Raw genomic sequence first — 18,370 nt, forward strand, 5'->3', positions numbered from 1 at the left:
GTGAATCAATGTTGATGGTGTGGGCTTACCCTACCTATAAAAATAGCTCGGGATTGAGGGTTAATCATTGGTATTGGTTTTTGTGCTTGTTTCATCCAGGCCCATCATCTTCACAACTTCTTTGCTTCATGTGAGAACTGGGACAGCAAGAACACTGATTCAGTGGTTCAGTACATCAAGGTAAAAAAAATAGATTAGATTAAAAAAAATAAATAGTATTATCTGACTTTGAACTATATACGAGCACAGCATGCATTGATGTATGCAGGGCCGTATTTTCATGGCTGTACTGACATGTAAAGTAAGGCAAAGTCTGTCACAAGCCAATATGGCCCATCGGGCCTGCTAAACAACGGAGAATATTTCTATCCCCCTGGATGGGATAGCCAGTCCATCGCAGGTCACTCCCCAGCTAATGCCGGTACCCATTTATACTCTGGGTGGAGAGCGGCAAGTGGGGGCGAAGTGGCTTGCCCAAGGACACAACACATAGCCAGCAGCTGGATTCGAACCCCTGACCCTCTGATCATGAGTCACAAGCCCCAACAACTAGGCCAGACTCCACCACAGATAGAGATAAAGATCAATGCGCCGTGGTCCAACGGTCACGGTGTTCAACTCATGACCTGAACCCCGATGGGGAACTCGGTGCTTGTGTTCTTGGGCAAGACACTTTACTACAATTGCCTCTCTCCACCCAGGAGTATAAATGGGTACCTGCGTAGGTAGAGACCAGATTGGGCTGATCTCAAGTTGCGGCAGATAAAAAGGCTCATGGCCTGATGAACAGGGGTAATAATTGTGAAGCGCTTTGAGACCTTTGGTATAAAGCTCTATATACGCACCGCATTATTATTATCATTATACATGTATTGATATTTTGAATTGATATATTCTAGGCCATGCATGCAGTGGACACGGACGCCTTGATCAAGTTCCTGCCTGTGATACTGAACCAACTTTTCCGCATTCTGCCAATGGCTATGATGGACGGGGTGCAACTCAACATTGTCAGGTTAGCTTAGTGGATTTCAAGAAAGCCTAGTTCATCCTCGACAAAATGTGCTCAATTTAAGAACAATGTATACAGGATCATTTTGTAAAGAAGACCGGAAAGTGGAATGAATTTGTTGTGATATTAATGGATTGATCAATGGCAGGAGTGAGATTTGTAAGGATTATTTTTGATTTCCGGATTATTTATTAAGGATTTTCCTGATTTTAGGATAAAAAAAACAACCTTTTCTAAACTAGAATTTACTACCGTAAATGTGCTTTTACTTATACCATACTGGTACCAGCATGCGGTTTTCACAGCAGTAATGCTGAGATTGTGCTCTTTTCAAATCTGTAAAAAAAAAAAATTGACCAGGGTCGACAAACGACTCATTTAGCTTGATCGCATCACATATAGAACAAAGAAGTGAGTATTTTTAGGGGTACCTTTAGGCAAATACAAACATATAGCACAGACCCTCGCCGACCCTCAGCCCCTCTGCTGATTATTTGTGTATTTTTCATTTCATTTTCACCCAATCTCATCTCTGCAATTGAACTAGATTGAGTTACTGAAATGCTTGTTATTTTCAAAACCTCATCTTACACATCTAGTGTGTTTCTTTTGCTCTAGGCTGATTGTTTTCATCGTGTCTCAAGTCCATGAAGTTGGGAGGGAGGATGTACTCTACTCATACGTCAAGGCAAGCACCATTGCATTTGCCAAATATTAATCTCTCTTTTTTTCCTGTTGTATTTCGTGTTTATTCATCATAAATGGTACTATAGAGTAACAAAGTTTTCCTGTGTATTCTGGGTCACGCGTATAGCTTAAGTGTGTGTTGACATAAACGCGCTAACCAGCGCATGAACCAGAACAGATGACATCACTCTTTGGTATTCTATTGTAGCTAGCAGAACAACACTTTGTTTAATTTATTATTGTTTGAGTTTAAATGTTTGATTTTATTAAAACAAACAAAAACCAAGTTACAGCAAAGTTCAAAACTTGATTATTCAAGTCAGCTCATTCAATATTGGGTCCTGCCTTTCACTGACGAGGCTTTGTGTACTTAAAGTGATACAGAAAGTAAGCTAGTTAAACCTTTTAATACCGTTTATCCTTTTGATCTTGACTTCAATGTACCTTTGATTAAAAATGTGTTCTTACAGTACGTATTTGAGACAGGGAAGGAAACGGAACTTCAGAAGACCGTTCATGAGGAGCTTGTGAAGAACCTGGCCATGTCATTACGGCCCAGCACGGACCACCAAGTCATCAAGAGTCTTATGAAGGTACATTAAGTAGCATGTAGCCTTCATTGCAGCCCCTTGAGCTTTGATGGGATTTAAATAGGGGTCACCAAGAGTGAGAAGATGCCACAGCTTATGTAATGCTCTTTATAGGCAAGAGATGAAAAAATTAAGTTCTACGTATGGATAGTTTTTTTTTTAACAAACTGACACCGTAAATTTTAATTGTGGGCTTTGCCCTTTACCAAAGTAATGTTTTAGCTTGATATGCTCAGTGCTTTGTTAGAGGTTCGGGCTACAAACTAAAAAAGAAAAGAATAGGAGGTATCTGTTCGTATTTCTTTGGAATTGTGAGTTCTAGAGAGAGGCAGTACCAGTAGGTCTTACGTCAACGGTCATTTCTATCGATTTTTCCTTCAGCACATGTGGTTCTTCTTCAACATCATAATCAAGAGCATGGCCCAGTACCTGATCAAGGGCAGCAGGCTCGATCTCAGCCGCATCAAGCGTTTCTCCACCAACTTTCAGACGGGTCTGCGTAACCTGGTGCAGACCCTAATGCCCCACATCCTGCAGAAGCAGGACGTCAGGCAGCGGCAGGACGCCAAGGACGCCAACTTCCATCTGGCCAACTTCATCAAGGTGAGCCGAGAGGGGTATCTGCCGCGAAAAGGCTCGGAAATGTTCTTGACTCTGCTTCTAAAATGTTCTTGACTCTGCTTCTGAAATGTTCTTGACTCTTCTTGCTGAAATGTTCTTGACTTTTCTTGACATTATGCTTCAGGACCAAATTCGCCGAAATCCTCCACAAATCCACTACTGCTATAGGTGGATTTTGATGGACTTGGTACACATGGCTTATCTGCCAAAATCCCCCCAAAATGGGGAGGAAGGATTTTGATGGAATTGGGAAGGCTAGGGTTAATCTGGAAAAAAACCACCAAATTCATTGACTGTAATTATTTATTGTTTTAATAATTAGCGTTGCTTCACTTACATGGATCGAGGGTTTGTCTTCCGCCTCGTCAATTGCTACATGGGTTTTTTCAGCCCCGATGATCCGAAGGTAAGCATGATCTTGCTCATTGAACAGGCCGACAATTCCAGTGTTGTGAAAGAAAGTGTAAGTCCGTGACTGAGCCAAATTAACCATGATGTCTGATTACTGATTCCCAGAAATGATTCAAAACTCCTGGTCTGTAATCTCCTTGACCATTACTACGGTAGATGATGGATGTATAAGATTTTAAAAAGAAATTTGGGTTTAGTTGCTGAGCTCTTCAAAGCCTTGTCACGGACATTACATAATGTTGGAATTGGATAGGATGAGAGTAATAACCTTATAATAAGACTCGTGACAGTTTGCATCAAGGCCAATGGAACTGTGTGCAAGTACCTCATTGGTGAGAGAAAGACTTGGGCAGAAAATGTCTCATGTGTCCACTTGTGGGCCACCGTAGACCAATCATAGCATGCTACCACTGTGCATTCTTGTAAGCTCCACTCAGTCACAAAAAAAACATTGTGCCATCTGTCGTATGAGGGTATGTCCAAGAAAAGGTCCCATGTGTAACGCCATGTTTTCTGTAATTACATTATCATCGAAAAGCCCAATCACATAAAAAATCTTGTGGGAATTCTCCTTGCAGATGCCCAACAGTAAAATAAAAAACACTGAAATCCATGAATATATTAGGGGGTTAAACTTTAGTTACGTATGGGACATAGCGTGCATGAATTCTTGGACTTGCCCACAAAGCAAATGTCCCAAGACAGATTATCCGAACAATGAGTTTGCCATTGTAAAAAAAAGTGATACAAGGGTGCTCAATTAGTCTTTACACACAGAACTGCTCCGTTAGGATTTGTATGGTGTTTGGCCCTTAATCTTTGACCTTTAACCTTTTGGTGTGACCTTTGACCAGCCGGTGTTTGAGATGAAGTTTGAGATGATCCGGGTTTTGTGCAGCTATGAGCATTACCTTGCGCTGAACCTCCCCTTGCAGAAGAAGGGCCAGCAATCCGGAAAGAACTTCAAGAGTGAGTAGCTTCAGACTAAAAAAACTCTACAGTCCTTCCCAAAGAAAACTTGTTCAATTTATTTTAAAAACATATTTCATGAGATAGCCCATTCGGGAAATGCTTAAATCAGCAAATTTGTCAGGAAATTTTGTTTTGAAAAACTTAGGAGGGCCTCACTTTTCTGTCCTAGAAGAATATTTTTCTCAATTGCAGATTTTAAGTTTGTTTTATTTTGCAAATTGCTTTATGTGTTAGTAAATTTCATGCAAGTATGAAGTATTTGAGTCTTCATTCTGATAAAAAAAATTGAAACTAAAAGACTGTGATGAGTTCCTTAAAAACTGTCTTCACGATGATGCGTAGTTGGTTTCCTTATTCCATATTCCAGTGCCTTTATTTTCAATCCTTCATAAGTTCCTATCCATTTCCTTCACCATACTTCCATCACCATATTTCCTTCACCATATTTCCGTGACCATATTTCCTTCACAATATTTTATTTTCCCATTTTACTAGTTTCCGATCTCTAGTTGCCAGATCACTCTTCCTTATTCATGTATACCTTCCTTATAAGTTTTCCTTATTCCTTTCTGTATTCCCAATTATCTCCATACATTTTTCCTATTCCGTTTGCCAATTCCTGCCCCCATTTCTCATCCCTAGTAATGGAATAAGAAATGAGGAACCAGTTTCAGGAAGAAAACAGTTTATTCATTGTAAATAACGTCCCTAATTTCAAAATGCTAAGAAAAATATTTCCATCCCCTCAATTGGACTAAAATCTCTTTATTTCACATTTATTTAACGATTTTTGAAAGCGAAACTGGTATCAGAAAATCAGTATATGTAAAAAAAAATGGCCATCGTTTGAATTTCCATTTTATCCAGTGGTCATTCTAAACATGAACCACCACAGGCCAGTCAAATTCACATCCAAGTAACATAATCAGCAATCATTCTCAACAATCATAACAGTCCTTATATTCAATCATACATTACATTCAGTTCAAGGGATTTCATTATGTATCTTTAACATATCGTCTTCTAATATTTTTAATTTTTTTCACCTTCTTGCCATTAACTCCACTTGCTTCATGTCTGGTTCTTGATGTTCTCATATCTTGCACTCATTCTGACACTAATAGGCACCAGCGGCTCAGCCGTGGCAAGTGGTATGTACACTCAGTCCCTCAAGCCTTAGCCGTTTGTAGTCCGGCTTTGACTGAATTGACATGGCTATGGCTGTCTGTAACACACGGTCCTATGTGAAGTGGCTTCAGCTGCTTCCATAGGCTTGTGTGTAACTGCCAGCCGTAGCCATTAATTTAGACATAGCCATAGACACTAGTAGTACTCCTGGTAGTGTGACCTTTGACACAATGGTCAGTCTGTAGTCGCTTATACTTCAATATTTCAAAGTGTGATGGTTGGTGTTCAATTGCGTAAAGCTATTCTTTTATTGGTAGCTTCAGAAAATCTCTGAAAAATAGCAAATTTTTGTGTGTGGTAAATTGTTTTTGCTGAATAGTGTAAGAGTAAATAAGTACGCAAGCAGCACATTTGCCCAGAATTTTTCATTTTTCACCTTTCGCTGCTTTAAAGGAATTGCCTTTTATTTCCTCCAAGAAGTGCAGTATGATTGCAAATGTTAGCTGAGAATTGACGTTCCTTAGACAGCAAATTAACAAAATACTTGAGCTTCAAATACTTTACAAAGTGGCTTTCACTGTCAAAATCGGAATCCACGGACCGCAAATCTGAAAGAAATTTTGTTTTATCGGGGTATTATTGACAGTTGTACTTAAATATCTTTAATCTCTATGTCTGACCAGAAGCTTAACAGTGTTTGCAAAATTTGCTGTTGTTGTGATCCCGCTCGCTAACGCTTTCCCCCGTTTTGTTTTTTCCCCCCTCAATCCATACACAACCACGCTTCAAATCACAGCCTACATGGGAAATATGCGGAAATATGGTGAGGATGCAACACACTGGCCTTCAGTAGTCAAGTAGTGGCAGAATAATAAAAAAATAAAATTTGATATTTGTTTTTGGTTTTAGAATTGAGATGTAGCATAGAAGTTGGTAGATCCGATTTTTTAAAATTATTATTTTGGGGAGCAACATCTGTTAAGCTATCTCTTTTGATGCAACTTCTTTTTAAAATTATTATTTTGGGGAGCAACATCTGTTAAGCTATCTCTTTTGATGCATGTTCTTTTTAATAAAACAAAAATTGAAATTTTCCACCATTTTAAGCAGCATTTTTTGGGTCTAGTTTTGTAATGATAGGACTGGATTGATCTGAAGCATGCAATTAAATGCATTATTTTTATGTACAAAATTAGACTCTCATTGTGGAGGTTTTTCAAAAATATTATTGGTATTGTACATAGAGAAACAGGTGCTTTGCAGCTGTGCCCCCTCCCACAAATCCTAAAATGCAACCCTCTGCAACCCCCCCCCCCCCCAAAAAAAAATGTGTGCAAAGAAGGAAGGATTGCAAACTCACAGCAATAAACCACAAAAACCTATACAGAGACATCAGTCTATAATAACCTCAAGCAGGCGGAATGCTGGACGATTCACCCCGTCAAACCTGCAGGGCTCATAAAATACCGCCGTTTCTTCTGTCCGGCATGCTTTTCCTGCCCTAATCACATTGAAGCATTCCGCCAGACTACACAGAAGTGATTTTAACTAAATTTATCCTTTTTAAAATATCAGTTTGCTGGATTCAGTAACCCCTAACTTTCTGGAATGTTCTGAATTTTCTGGAAAAAGTCCACCTTGACTTACACTTCCTGCAAGAAAAAAAATCCTAAAATTGGCTCCTTAAACACAGCATTAATTTTTAATCTTGCATGATGCAGCAACGAAGCACTACCTACCTTCTACTCTTGTATTGTTTCTATTTTTCCCCCCGTTCTCCGATGCATCCCCGTTTCCATGGTTACAGTGCAAATCCGCCCTGCCAAAGAACAGTATAAAGGTTGGTTGTCGCCATGTTATTTTGCACATTGCTGTAAGTTGTGGATGGAGAACATCTTAAAATTAATTTGAAGTTCTTGTGATTTTTTTTATCAGTGGCACCTATTGTTGCAAGAATTTTAAGATGATCTCTGTATTATTTGCACTTAGTAACACGGTGCACCTATAGCACAAGTGCATGATTTTTTTTCACTTCTGTAGCTAAACGAGTCTGCATTGGCTTTAATTGTAAAAGCTAGAGCCACTTAAAGTTGATGGTCAGTTTTGGTAAAGTAAGACAGTCGACATAAACATTCACCCTTCATAATCAATCATAATGTTCAGCAACATAAATCATGAAGGCGTCATCCATTGCAAATCATTCACAATGTCGTGGGTTTTGCAGAAATTATTATTTTTGTTTGTTTTTTTTTGCTCGTGTGTTTCTACAAAGCAGTGGCAGTTGACTGTCCACAGTCACTTTCAAATGTAACGTTTGCGGTGGTGTGGCAACTGTCTTTGTAGTGTGGTCCTGAAAAGTTTTAAAGCTAGTTTGACGATGCAGAAAGAAGGAAAAGGTTTGTGTGGAAAGTGTCTCACGCCTTGAAATTGATGAGAATAAGCGATGTAGTTGTGGTCGTTGTGATGGATCAAAAGTCCATCAATGGTCCGGTCAGAAGTAAATCTCAAGTCAAAATGAAAAGTCCAGTCACAGATAAAAGGGGACAAATAAAAATGGAAGAGTGCCAAATTAAATGGGTGGTAACTCCAGGTTTACCTCAAGGTTTTGCACAGTTATACTTGGCTTTACGGAGTTATCTCGAGTTCAAGGAATGCCTTTGTCATGGTTCATTTGAATAGCTTGTGAGTTTACTTGGGACTGCATGACTTGTGATGGACTTGTGAACCATCACAAGTCCATGTACCTCAACTCCAACATTGACAAACGTACATTTGTTCATACCTAACTCTTTTCTTTTGCCCAATGGTGGTTCAGACCTCCACTACGATTACCAGTTGACAGAGGAGTACTGCCAGAACCATTTCCTGACCGGTCTCCTACTGAGAGAGGTCGGCTCAGGGCTGCACGACGTCACCGAAGTACGGCAGAACGGAATCCGTGTCTTGAGGAACTTGCTAGCCAAACACAGCTTTGATGATCGCTTTCTTTCAAAGGTAAGCGCAAACTGAGATTGATAACAGGTGTCGAGATTGAAAACAGATGTCGAGATTGAAAGCAGATGAAGGTTCTTTGTTTGAGGACAAGTTTACCGATCTTTTTTTTATATTTGATTGTCTCAGCATACAACATCTTATTTTTTTCACAATGTTTGTGGTTGTTATGGCAGCAATACCAGGCCCGTATCGCGGCCCTCTACCTCCCACTAATCGCCATCATCCTGGAGAACGCCCCCCGCCTAACCAGGGAGGCCCCACCCACTCCTGGCTCCGCCTCCATGAACGGCGACTCCATGTTCGACATATCGGCCCTGTCGACCAGTTCTCTCCTCACGGACTCGCCGGGGACTGACAGAAGCAACAGTGTGACGGGTTCATCCAAGACCAAATCACTTCAGAGGGACTCGGCCGTGCTTGATATGATTGCGGGCAGAGGTGAGAAATCTTTTTTTTTATTCACTCAGTTTGTTGGGGTGTAACAGGCCGTGTCTGAATGACTTGGCTGTGGCTAATAATTACACATATTCTATGGAAGCGGCTGCAGCCATGTCCCATAGATGTGTGTGTTCTTGTTAGTCGTAGCCGAGTAATTTAGCCTTGACCACAAACAAAGGTCGTTTTTCATGTATTTTTATGCAAAGCACAAAACAAGCATTTTTGTGGTGCAAGTTATGTGACAAAAATTAAACTGGAAAATTTAAAATAATAATCGTTATTATGAGTGTAATAACCATGACATTAATGAAGTTTTTGCATGGATGCATTTGGAATTTGAGCATTTTCCAAAAATAAAAAGAATCATTTAATAACTGAAAGTTGGTGTTTTTTGGTTGGATTGAGGTTTTGCAACTTAACGAATGATTGAATGGAAAATTTGATTGAAAGGTTTAACCCTTAAGTATTGAAATTTTACTGCATTGAGAAATGTTAACTGATACTGAGTACATGGTGGTTTCATAAACAAATTTATTTAATGTTAATTCAATAATTGTTTTATAGCATTATTGTTCATTATTTTGAAATTTACTAACTTTAAATATCCTGCAAAATGCGTTACCTGCACTAAAATGATTCCTCTCTTAGAAAGCAGGTGAATGAAGCAGCTTAATGGTGTAGCGGCCTTCAGAAATTAGACAAAAAATAACCTAAATAAAGTTCTAAGACAAATATCTGTGACTGAGTATGAAATTCACACATCTGACTTGTAGGGCCTTGCCAGTGTGCAGCTCAGCTAAAACTTGAAAAAAAAGAAGGAAATAACGTTGCATCCTGATGCCACTTTTTTCATCATATCATTTCAAATGAAGGTCAGTTGTTGCAAAAATGTTGAAAAAGTCATGAATCTGGGACTGAGAAACATTTCCAATTTTGTTAAAAAAAGCTTCAAAAGTGCTCTTGACTCTCCATAGACTTTGTACGCAACCAAAGAAGTGGCGTCAGGATACTACTTTCTTTCCAAAAAGAGTTTGCCATCTGAATTTGAAAAGACATTCATCTGGTGATATTGCACAAATTGATACTAATTAGGAGCATGTTATGAGCCCAAATTTAATATGAGGTATATGGCTTATGACCGGTTCTCAATCGATTTACATTTGCTAAGAAATATCTTCAAAATGGCTCTATCAAAATGGCCGCCACTCGACTATTCAAAATAATCACTCAGTCAACAGATATTCGTCTGAAGTAGTATATTAACCATTCTCAAAGGATGCTTTCATTTTTCAGCCAGCAGTCTTCCCAAAGATGCTCTGCATTCCTTTATAATAACATTATCTTCCGACGTTTTCCTCCCTTATTTTTTATGTCTTTCCTTGCTGGGGTTTTTGCGGTTACTGTGGGTATTTTTCTCGCCAGCTCATTCCTTCAGTGTCGGCACCTCCAATGTCAAGACCATTGGACTGGGTATTTTTCTCAACATGTCTGTTGGTTCGCCGAATGGTTGTGTGTATATGCCTTGGTTGCGGGACATTTTTGGTTGTCTTGTTTTCTCTTCTTTCCCATGTGTGTTTTGTGTACCAACTCAATTTTGGGCGACTCGTAACACAACGGAGCACTATTCTCGGGATCATGAAAAATTTGTGAATTTTTTATAAAATAAAAATTCACTTTTTGCATACTAATAGTGTTTTTATTACAAGATGTAGTTTATCGTGTTTATTTGAAACATGAATCGAAACGATCCCTCCAGTGCTCTGTTGTGTTCTGTTATGATCAGTTGCCAGGGAAACGTGTTCAGCATCTTCAAGCATCGTCATCATATTCTCATCTGAGTCATTTTTTCATTTTTTTTATCTTCCATTTTTGGTCCAACGTTTCACATATTTTTTTTATAACAGTTCAGAATCTTCTCTAAATCTGACGAAAGAAATCACTTTAGTGAAAATTACTTTTGGCATATTCTTGCCATGTAAATTTTTTTCTGCATTGTTAAGTAGAAAACAACTTTTTCAAATCAAGTTTCACTATCAGTCATGTCAGTTTACATTCAACAAGAGAAATGACAACATGTGCATGAATCAAGCTGACTTCCGCCATTTTTTGTTGTTTTTTTTTGGCCATTTATTTTCCACTTTTTCTTTGGAAGTTTTCCCTCTCACCCAGATTTTATGTTTCCTTTGCTGGCTTCGCCTTTTGAGTTATGCAATGCATTGTGAATGCTAACATACAGTTTGTAGGTCTGCAAAATTCGCAATTAATTTGCCGCATAACCACACTTGTAAATGTTGCGAAATGTCTCTTTATTTTGATGTCTTGTATGAACATGTATTGTTATCTTTTGTTGCTTCTGTTGATATAGAATTTATTTTGGTGTTCTGTTATTTTACTGTTTGTATGAAAACGATGTTTATCAAAAAGTGTTTCCCATAAATTTTTGCAAAATAATTCTAATATATTGGTCACAATTTGTATTGTTATCAGTGAAACGTGACAAATTCAAACCATATGAAAAAAGGGAAAATTGAAGATTCTTCATTTTTCTGTTTGAAGACTTCAGATGCTTGGTTGCGGATGATTTAGAGCAACTGAAATTATATATAGTTTTGGTCATTGTATTGTTGTTCAAGGCACACTCAAATGTCCGCTTTACCTTTGACAACCTGCCTAAAACTAACTCACTAATCTTGCTCCTTATCCTTAATTGCAAGACGCACTTTCAATTTCCTTCAGCTGCACTTTACTAAAAAAAGAATCTGCTTCCTTGATACCTTGGAATATTCCAAACTCTGAATTTTGTCCATTTGGAAAGTTTGGCTTTCTTTCAAATGTGATACTTTTGAGTAGTTAATTTTTTTTGGAATATTCCATTAATGCAGCAGGGATGGGCTGAAAGGGCTGAGTCAAGCTTTTTTATTTTCTAACTTGCATTTTTGTGCAAAACTCTTAGCTGGCTAACAAGTTCACTATTTCAAGACCAATACAGATACAAAAACAAATATCGTACAAATTCTTTAATGATTATCATTTCTTTGTAAACATTTTTATCGCACTAATATTGTCACCTCACAATCATAAACTTCTGAACCACTATTCCACCCCCTTGAACAGGAGTGCGGCATTCCACGTCGATTCCGGGCTTAACCAATCAGCAAAACCGACGGATGAGCGCGGGAGGTTGGTTAACAATATTTCTCTGTCATTTTTCTTCAGTCGCTCACCATTTTTTGCTCGTTTCAGCTTTTCATTCTTGTAGAGTGCACAATATGTGTGTCGTTGAGCAATCACTTTTTACTTGTGGACATTTGTAGTATATTGTAAAGAGACGTTTTGACGCCAATTGTCACTGTAATGACTTGATTTGCTAAGTGTATGACAAGATTTAAAAAAAACACATTAAATTCTATACAGTGCGAGTCAAAAAGAAAGTAACCGAAATCGAAAAAATGTTGTAAAAAATATATGGCTTGCTCCATTTCATGAACATGACATACTGAGAAAGTACATGTAATTGACTAGTAACTGTGAAAATTGCAGGTAATTTGCATACTGGTACTCTGTTCCCAAGTTATGTCTATTTTAATCAAAAGATCACAAAATTCAGCTGTCCACCACTGTTCAATTACCGTTCTTGTAAATACAATTCTTTTTAAGAAAACAAAAATCATTATTCCAGGTCACCCTGTATAGCATTGGTTTTCCATTGGTCCTTTGCTGTCACATCCCTTTATGGTAGCCAATTTGTCCGGCACCACGTCAGGGATGTTAGAAATGCAAAAAATAGGTCGGAGAATTTCATTACAAATTTTTTTTTGGGGGGGTCACATCAGATAAAGAAATTAATAACAGCAGATAAAGAAATCAGTTACCGGAAGATGGAGAAGCTAATAATTGCTTCAGAATCAAGACTTTTAGCTATTACCTGACGGCTTGAAGTATCGGTCTTGCCTCTTCAGACCATTGTCACTTGCTACCCTTACTAGCACTCCAAAAAATGCACATTTTATCATTGAATGAGAAATTAGATTCACAGACTAGACTTATTCACACAGAGAGAGCCCACTTCTTTTTGCTTATGCACAAAAACATGTACATACATGTATGCTGAATGTCTAGACTATTGTTACTGAATGAATGTTCGTCGAACACAGATAATGCTTAGCTGTTCTCTGCACATCACACATTGCACAGATACAGCTATGTTAGTATACTGAATGGCTCCTGAATGTTCCACAAAGTGGATAAGAGCACACTGTAAATTGTGTCTTTTTTTTTTTTTTCTTTTTTTGCAGAGGCATAGCACTTTCTTCTGTAATTGTAAATGTGATGGTATATTCATGATGGTATAAAGTGGTGTTCGACTTTTCTCTCTTTTTCTATTTCTGTTTTTCCAGCTGTACATTTCTCTCTTTCTGTCATTCTTGCACTCTTGAAGAACATGTATTTCTCAATGTATTGCTTAGTTGTATTTTATTGCTTTGTAAGGTTGTTTGAATGAAAACAAAATGTTGAACCTTTTTTTCAGAATGGGATCTGTAGTGTATAGCAGTTGATTTGCATTTCACGATAACTTGAACTTCAGTTAATTTTTTTGCAGGTGAAGGTACCAATAAGCAAGACTTGTTTAATGTAATCCTTTTCTTAGGCTCTAGGAAGACCATTACTGCACCTCAGCAGGTGCCAACAGGTGCCAACGGATGGACAATTTCAGCAGCGGTTCAGCAGTAATGGACTAGTCATGAATAATGAATTAGTGGTCATGAATATGTATGACAAGGGTGTGTTAATGACATGCATCTCATATTCACAGCTCTGAGTTAATAAGAATTGCTCATAAATTATGTATGAGCAGGTCATGAATATATGACTTAATCGTGAATAATTACACCACAGGTCATGAATAATGTATGACCTGGTCATAAACACACACACAGGTTTGTCCGAGATTTCATCCGCGTCCACAAAGTCCATCAATGAGGTCAGCCGGTCGGATCGGGGCGGGTCCGGCAGATCGGATCGCAGCAGTACACGCTCCGACCGCAGCAGCACGCGAGCCAATCGTCTGTCCTGGATGGGCATGCCAGGTTGGTCGTCATCATTGGAGACATTGACTCACCAACAAACAAGCCCATGCTGCCTAATAAAACAATCTCATTTTGATTTGCATAACAATAGATTCATTTCCTGTAGCTCAAGATTGAAATAATACTGCCGTATTAGTTAGCATTGACTTTAGTGCTATTTCAAATAATGTTGCAATTCGGATTATGTAGGAAGATTGTTGAAGTAGGAAGTATTTTAGATATTCAGAAAACCTTTATTTAGTGATATAAGGGTTTGTACCAGCGTAACAGGACAAATCTGTAATTTGTAAAAATCACAATAGGAGTTTTCTTTGACATGCTATTAATCCTAATAGAAAGCATGTATGATCAAAAACAATTTTTAACCCAAGCTATATAATTGTAACAGTTTTTGTTTTAATCATAAAGGATTTATTTGTGTGATGCGAATGCAGCTAACTCAGTTTACAAAAGAATCAGTAACCCCCATGCATAAATTTAATTCAGTCACAAAGTTGTTTATTTACGTGCCTGAATAAGAAGTAAAAATGTATTTACTTGTGAAGTTAAGGTGGTTAGGGATAGGAAATTTGTCTCTTTGTGAGAAGTGTTTATGTTATTGGACTTTTAGATAGTATTCCTTAGGTTGGTCCTTGCTGTAAGAGTCTCCTGCCCTGGTTTTTCTGTTCCGTAACTATTCCCTTATTTCGACAAACTCTTGGTATTAAACTGAGCTCCGCAGTTTGGTCATCAGGAGTGCCTACATCATTTTAATGCATCAGTTTTTACAGCATTTGTTCAACCATGATTGCTGGACAAAATGCATGTAATTTCACAGTCTTTGTAATTAACAGACAGGGTAGGCACATAGATATTTGATCCCTTCTTGTTTCACCACAGGCTGACTGGGTTATTCAAGTAATGACAAAGTCAGTCGTGAATTATCTCATTGGGCCTACATGGCGTTGGACAGACCCCAAGCTTTACCCTTGCATGCAAAAATACCATCTCCCTTCATGTGTCTCCCTGGCTAGCATGAAACCCAAATTCTAATGACAAATTTTGCCCCTCATTTTTGACTTCATTGATTTGTTTTTATTTCTAGACATCTGAAGCTGCTTGCCTCCAGTGAATGCATGTCTACCCTGCACAGACTCCCCGCATGATTATTAACTAAGATTTGTTTTGACAGGCTGGTAAAGTAATATTAACACATTCGCATTTGCTCTTTTTATTCTGGGGAAAAATAAAGACCGTCAAAAAATCAAACTAGTCTAAATTGAACAATTACGTGGCTGTGTTTTTGTTGTTATGAAAGGATCCTTATTCAGACTGAATTTCAGTGCAGATTGAGTTGTTTCTGATATTTTATTCACCTGTTGAATCTGTATTGTCATTAAAAGGGATGGTCAATATCAGTTGTTGCCAGTTTGGGATATATCATTCGATGAAAATTACAAATTCATTTGAGTAACATGGCTTTGTAGCTGATCTCCATGCATGGCATTGTTCTTTGAATTTTAGGTTGATCATCAGTCCATCCTCAACTGCATGATAACATCCCAGAATGGTCCCAAAATGGTTTTCCTACCACTACCAGTTAACAACATTCTTCTTGTTTTATTCTACAGCATGCTAATTTTTATATGTTTCCCAGTTTTACTAATCTTTTGTTTTATTTGATTAATTGATTTCTCCAAGCATCTTGTCTTTATTATTTTACGTTCTGTTTTTCTTTTTTGTCTTTTACTTTTTTTCTTTTTGTTGTTGACCCCTTGCATGTTTCTCTCACCCCCGTGTTTTCTGTTCTCTAGACACCCTCCGTAGCCTTCATCTTACCTTACCCGGTCTCTCCTCCTCCCAAACCCACCTGACCCCGCCCACCTCCTCACCAGGAGACGCGAGCCCGCGTCGGTTTCGCAAGCAGCACCCCCTTAGCATGGTAGGCAAGGGGGACCACGGCTTGGTCTCTTCAACCCCAGAAGGTTGGTTTCCTGACATTTTTCCTCCGCAGTGGATAAATCCACTCGCACCTGGGAAACAAGGTCATTTTGGAGGCACATATACCTGGCTGTAGTTGCTCACTCTAAAACTCTGTAAGAATTAACAAGGTGTAGAAGGGCTACTGCATACATTTGTCTGAAACTGTCAAATCATGTGTCACTAGAAGAAAAAAATAGTCAATCATAATGTGTGGCTGTATTAACTGCAAAAACTCTTTGTGATGTACTAACTTTGTTGACTGGAGAGTGTATCATGCAGATCTCGCACATTGTCCATCAAGGTGTGGAAACTTGCGCCCAAGTTCATCTGGTTTTCTTTCTTCTTGAATCAGGTCACGAGATAATCGTGTTGGTCAGATGGTGTTTAACATCTTTTGAATATTGGACACGGAGATGTTAGTTTGGAAAGCTCACTCTGGTGTTTTGACTTGTGGATCTTGTACTAACCATGCTTCAGGTTGAAGGAAATAAAACCCAAATCTTAAATTCACTTGTGGAGGTCTCTAACAACAGAAAGGGCTCAGTCATACTTAACCCATGTGGAATCTCATGTGCACTGCTATACAAATTCTTCTAGGCCTAGTTTGTTACTCAATTAGATCCGCGAGTATCACTTTTATTTGGAAATTGTGGAGGTGGCACACTTTTTGATCCTTTCTTTGGATATATTTTTCTGTGTCACCATATTTTTAAAACCAATTCTGTTCATTTCAAACCATTTCTCGGTGGATTATTGTCTTCAAAAACAGGTCAAACCGATGATAAAGCTGATCAATTCATTAAACGACGGTATTTTTCACGAATATCTCAAAGTAAGGTCACGGGTAGGTTAAAGTGATTACATATACTGCTGACAAGATTCAAGCGTAAGCAGCAATCCTAATTTGGCATTTCAAATCATATAATTAAAAAACCAAATAGGACAAGAAATAAAAGAGCAAATTTTCCCGCCAATTCAGCATTAATTTGCATATTGCAAACCACTTAGCGATTGCCATTTTCCGTTTTCCTAAGTTGTTAATCATCAGATCCTCAATGGGACTTCAATTTTCATTTGCATTGCCATGAAAGACACAAGTCATGAACTGCCCTTGTTTTTTGGAATATCAAATGAGCGCAAAAGGCTTGGTCACCTGGTCGGTCATGCTTAATTATTTGGAAATGGCTTGATCTTTCCTTTTTGTAGGACCCACATTAGGAAAGAATACCTTAAGTAAATTGCTGTTGGGTTCATAGTTTTGCTATTGATAAACTGAAGGCTGCTGTAACAGTTGTAGGGGTCCCCTCCGTTGTAGTGATTTCATGTCTTAAAGTCTTCTCAAGGAGTAAACTTCAAAAATGTTCTTACGCAGGAAAACGGAAGAGGGACTACGAGTCGCAAGTGATGGCTTTTAATCGTCTGCTTTCAAAACTGACAGGTTTGCTTCCAATTTGAGCTGATTTCATGTCAAACTGAAGTCCACACCAATGTCATTCGGACACTCCATGCTTTGTCTGAAGCCTGTTGGATTGTTCGCCAAACACGCATTCCTGCTTTGGTTGATGTCTTGTCACAGTGGTCGTGGTTCGTTTCCCTACTTTGCCACGCATTCTTGTCACCGGCAGTCATGACAACATGCCAGCCAGAGCGTTCATGAATTTCAGATTCCTGGTTCGAATGCTACTCGTGTTGTTCCATTCACCATGTTCGTGTTTAATGGTTCTACCTCCGACATGCTGGAGAGAGTTTTCACGACATGCCACAGGGGCTGTGGTTCGACACTTGCTTTTGTCATTTCAGGCAACCTCCAACTTCTCTTGTTCATGCATGTTGTCTTGTTACCATTCTGATTTGATTCATGCCCATTGATGTCCATTGGAGATTTGTCTGTTAAAACGTGTGCGGCAGGAGTCTTCTGATGTGTGAGTTTACTCGGAAGTTTGGTGGCGGTGGCCTTTCATTGAACAGAATATGACATTTGTACCATGCTTCTCAGGGAAGTTTCGGGCTGTATTTCCACTGCTAGTCACCAGCAAGGCATTTTGTGAAGTCAAGTGCTTCGGATCCAATGTCCAAGTTTGCATAATCCTCTTAAATTTTGACGAGTTGTCAGTCACGAGAGTTCCCAGTTCCATATCATGACACAACTCATGACTCATTTATAACCTACGTTTCAATCTCATTGTTCGCAGGTTGTTACCCTTTGTTTTATTTTTCATTTGTAATCAATTTTTGTGTTAATTTTGTTCAACTCTCCATGAATTGTTTCTGTCTATATTGGTTTCTCATTATATTTACTATTAACCAACTCTTCATTCATATTATGTCAAGTTAGCTTCACGAAATAAGCTTTTAACATCTTTCTTACAGCTCTCTTTCCTTCCATTCTGTAACCATGGTAATCTATCATTAAATTCACCATTCTATAACGCTTTTCATGAAACCATCGCAGGCACGTGCAGACGATA

At 38.5% G+C, this 18,370-nt stretch overlaps 1 protein-coding gene across 20 annotated transcripts in view; it reads left to right on the forward strand.

Moving 5' to 3' along the window:
• The window catches only part of LOC119723424 (dedicator of cytokinesis protein 9-like), a 78,575-nt gene that overhangs the window by 42,930 nt on the left and 17,275 nt on the right, over positions 1-18,370 (forward strand). For 4 of the 20 annotated variants that reach the window (XM_038194063.1, XM_038194044.1, XM_038194052.1 and 1 more), the window contains 16 exons: positions 100-180; positions 900-1,015; positions 1,631-1,700; positions 2,170-2,292; positions 2,671-2,892; positions 3,233-3,316; positions 4,176-4,290; positions 5,418-5,444; positions 6,218-6,244; positions 7,229-7,261; positions 8,237-8,415; positions 8,589-8,853; positions 10,276-10,323; positions 11,968-12,033; positions 13,791-13,940; positions 15,734-15,904. In XM_038194063.1, coding sequence (XP_038049991.1) covers positions 100-180; positions 900-1,015; positions 1,631-1,700; positions 2,170-2,292; positions 2,671-2,892; positions 3,233-3,316; positions 4,176-4,290; positions 5,418-5,444; positions 6,218-6,244; positions 7,229-7,261; positions 8,237-8,415; positions 8,589-8,853; positions 10,276-10,323; positions 11,968-12,033; positions 13,791-13,940; positions 15,734-15,904 — 1,777 coding nt within the window. The remainder of the gene's footprint in view (positions 1-99; positions 181-899; positions 1,016-1,630; positions 1,701-2,169; positions 2,293-2,670; positions 2,893-3,232; positions 3,317-4,175; positions 4,291-5,417; positions 5,445-6,217; positions 6,245-7,228; positions 7,262-8,236; positions 8,416-8,588; positions 8,854-10,275; positions 10,324-11,967; positions 12,034-13,790; positions 13,941-15,733; positions 15,905-18,370) is intronic. The other 16 variants (XM_038194053.1, XM_038194057.1, XM_038194056.1 and 13 more) reach the window with 12 other exon arrangements.

The sequence above is a fragment of the Patiria miniata genome, unplaced genomic scaffold (assembly GCF_015706575.1).
Source record: "Patiria miniata isolate m_02_andy unplaced genomic scaffold, ASM1570657v1 HiC_scaffold_17, whole genome shotgun sequence".
Lineage (NCBI taxonomy): Eukaryota > Metazoa > Echinodermata > Asteroidea > Valvatida > Asterinidae > Patiria > Patiria miniata.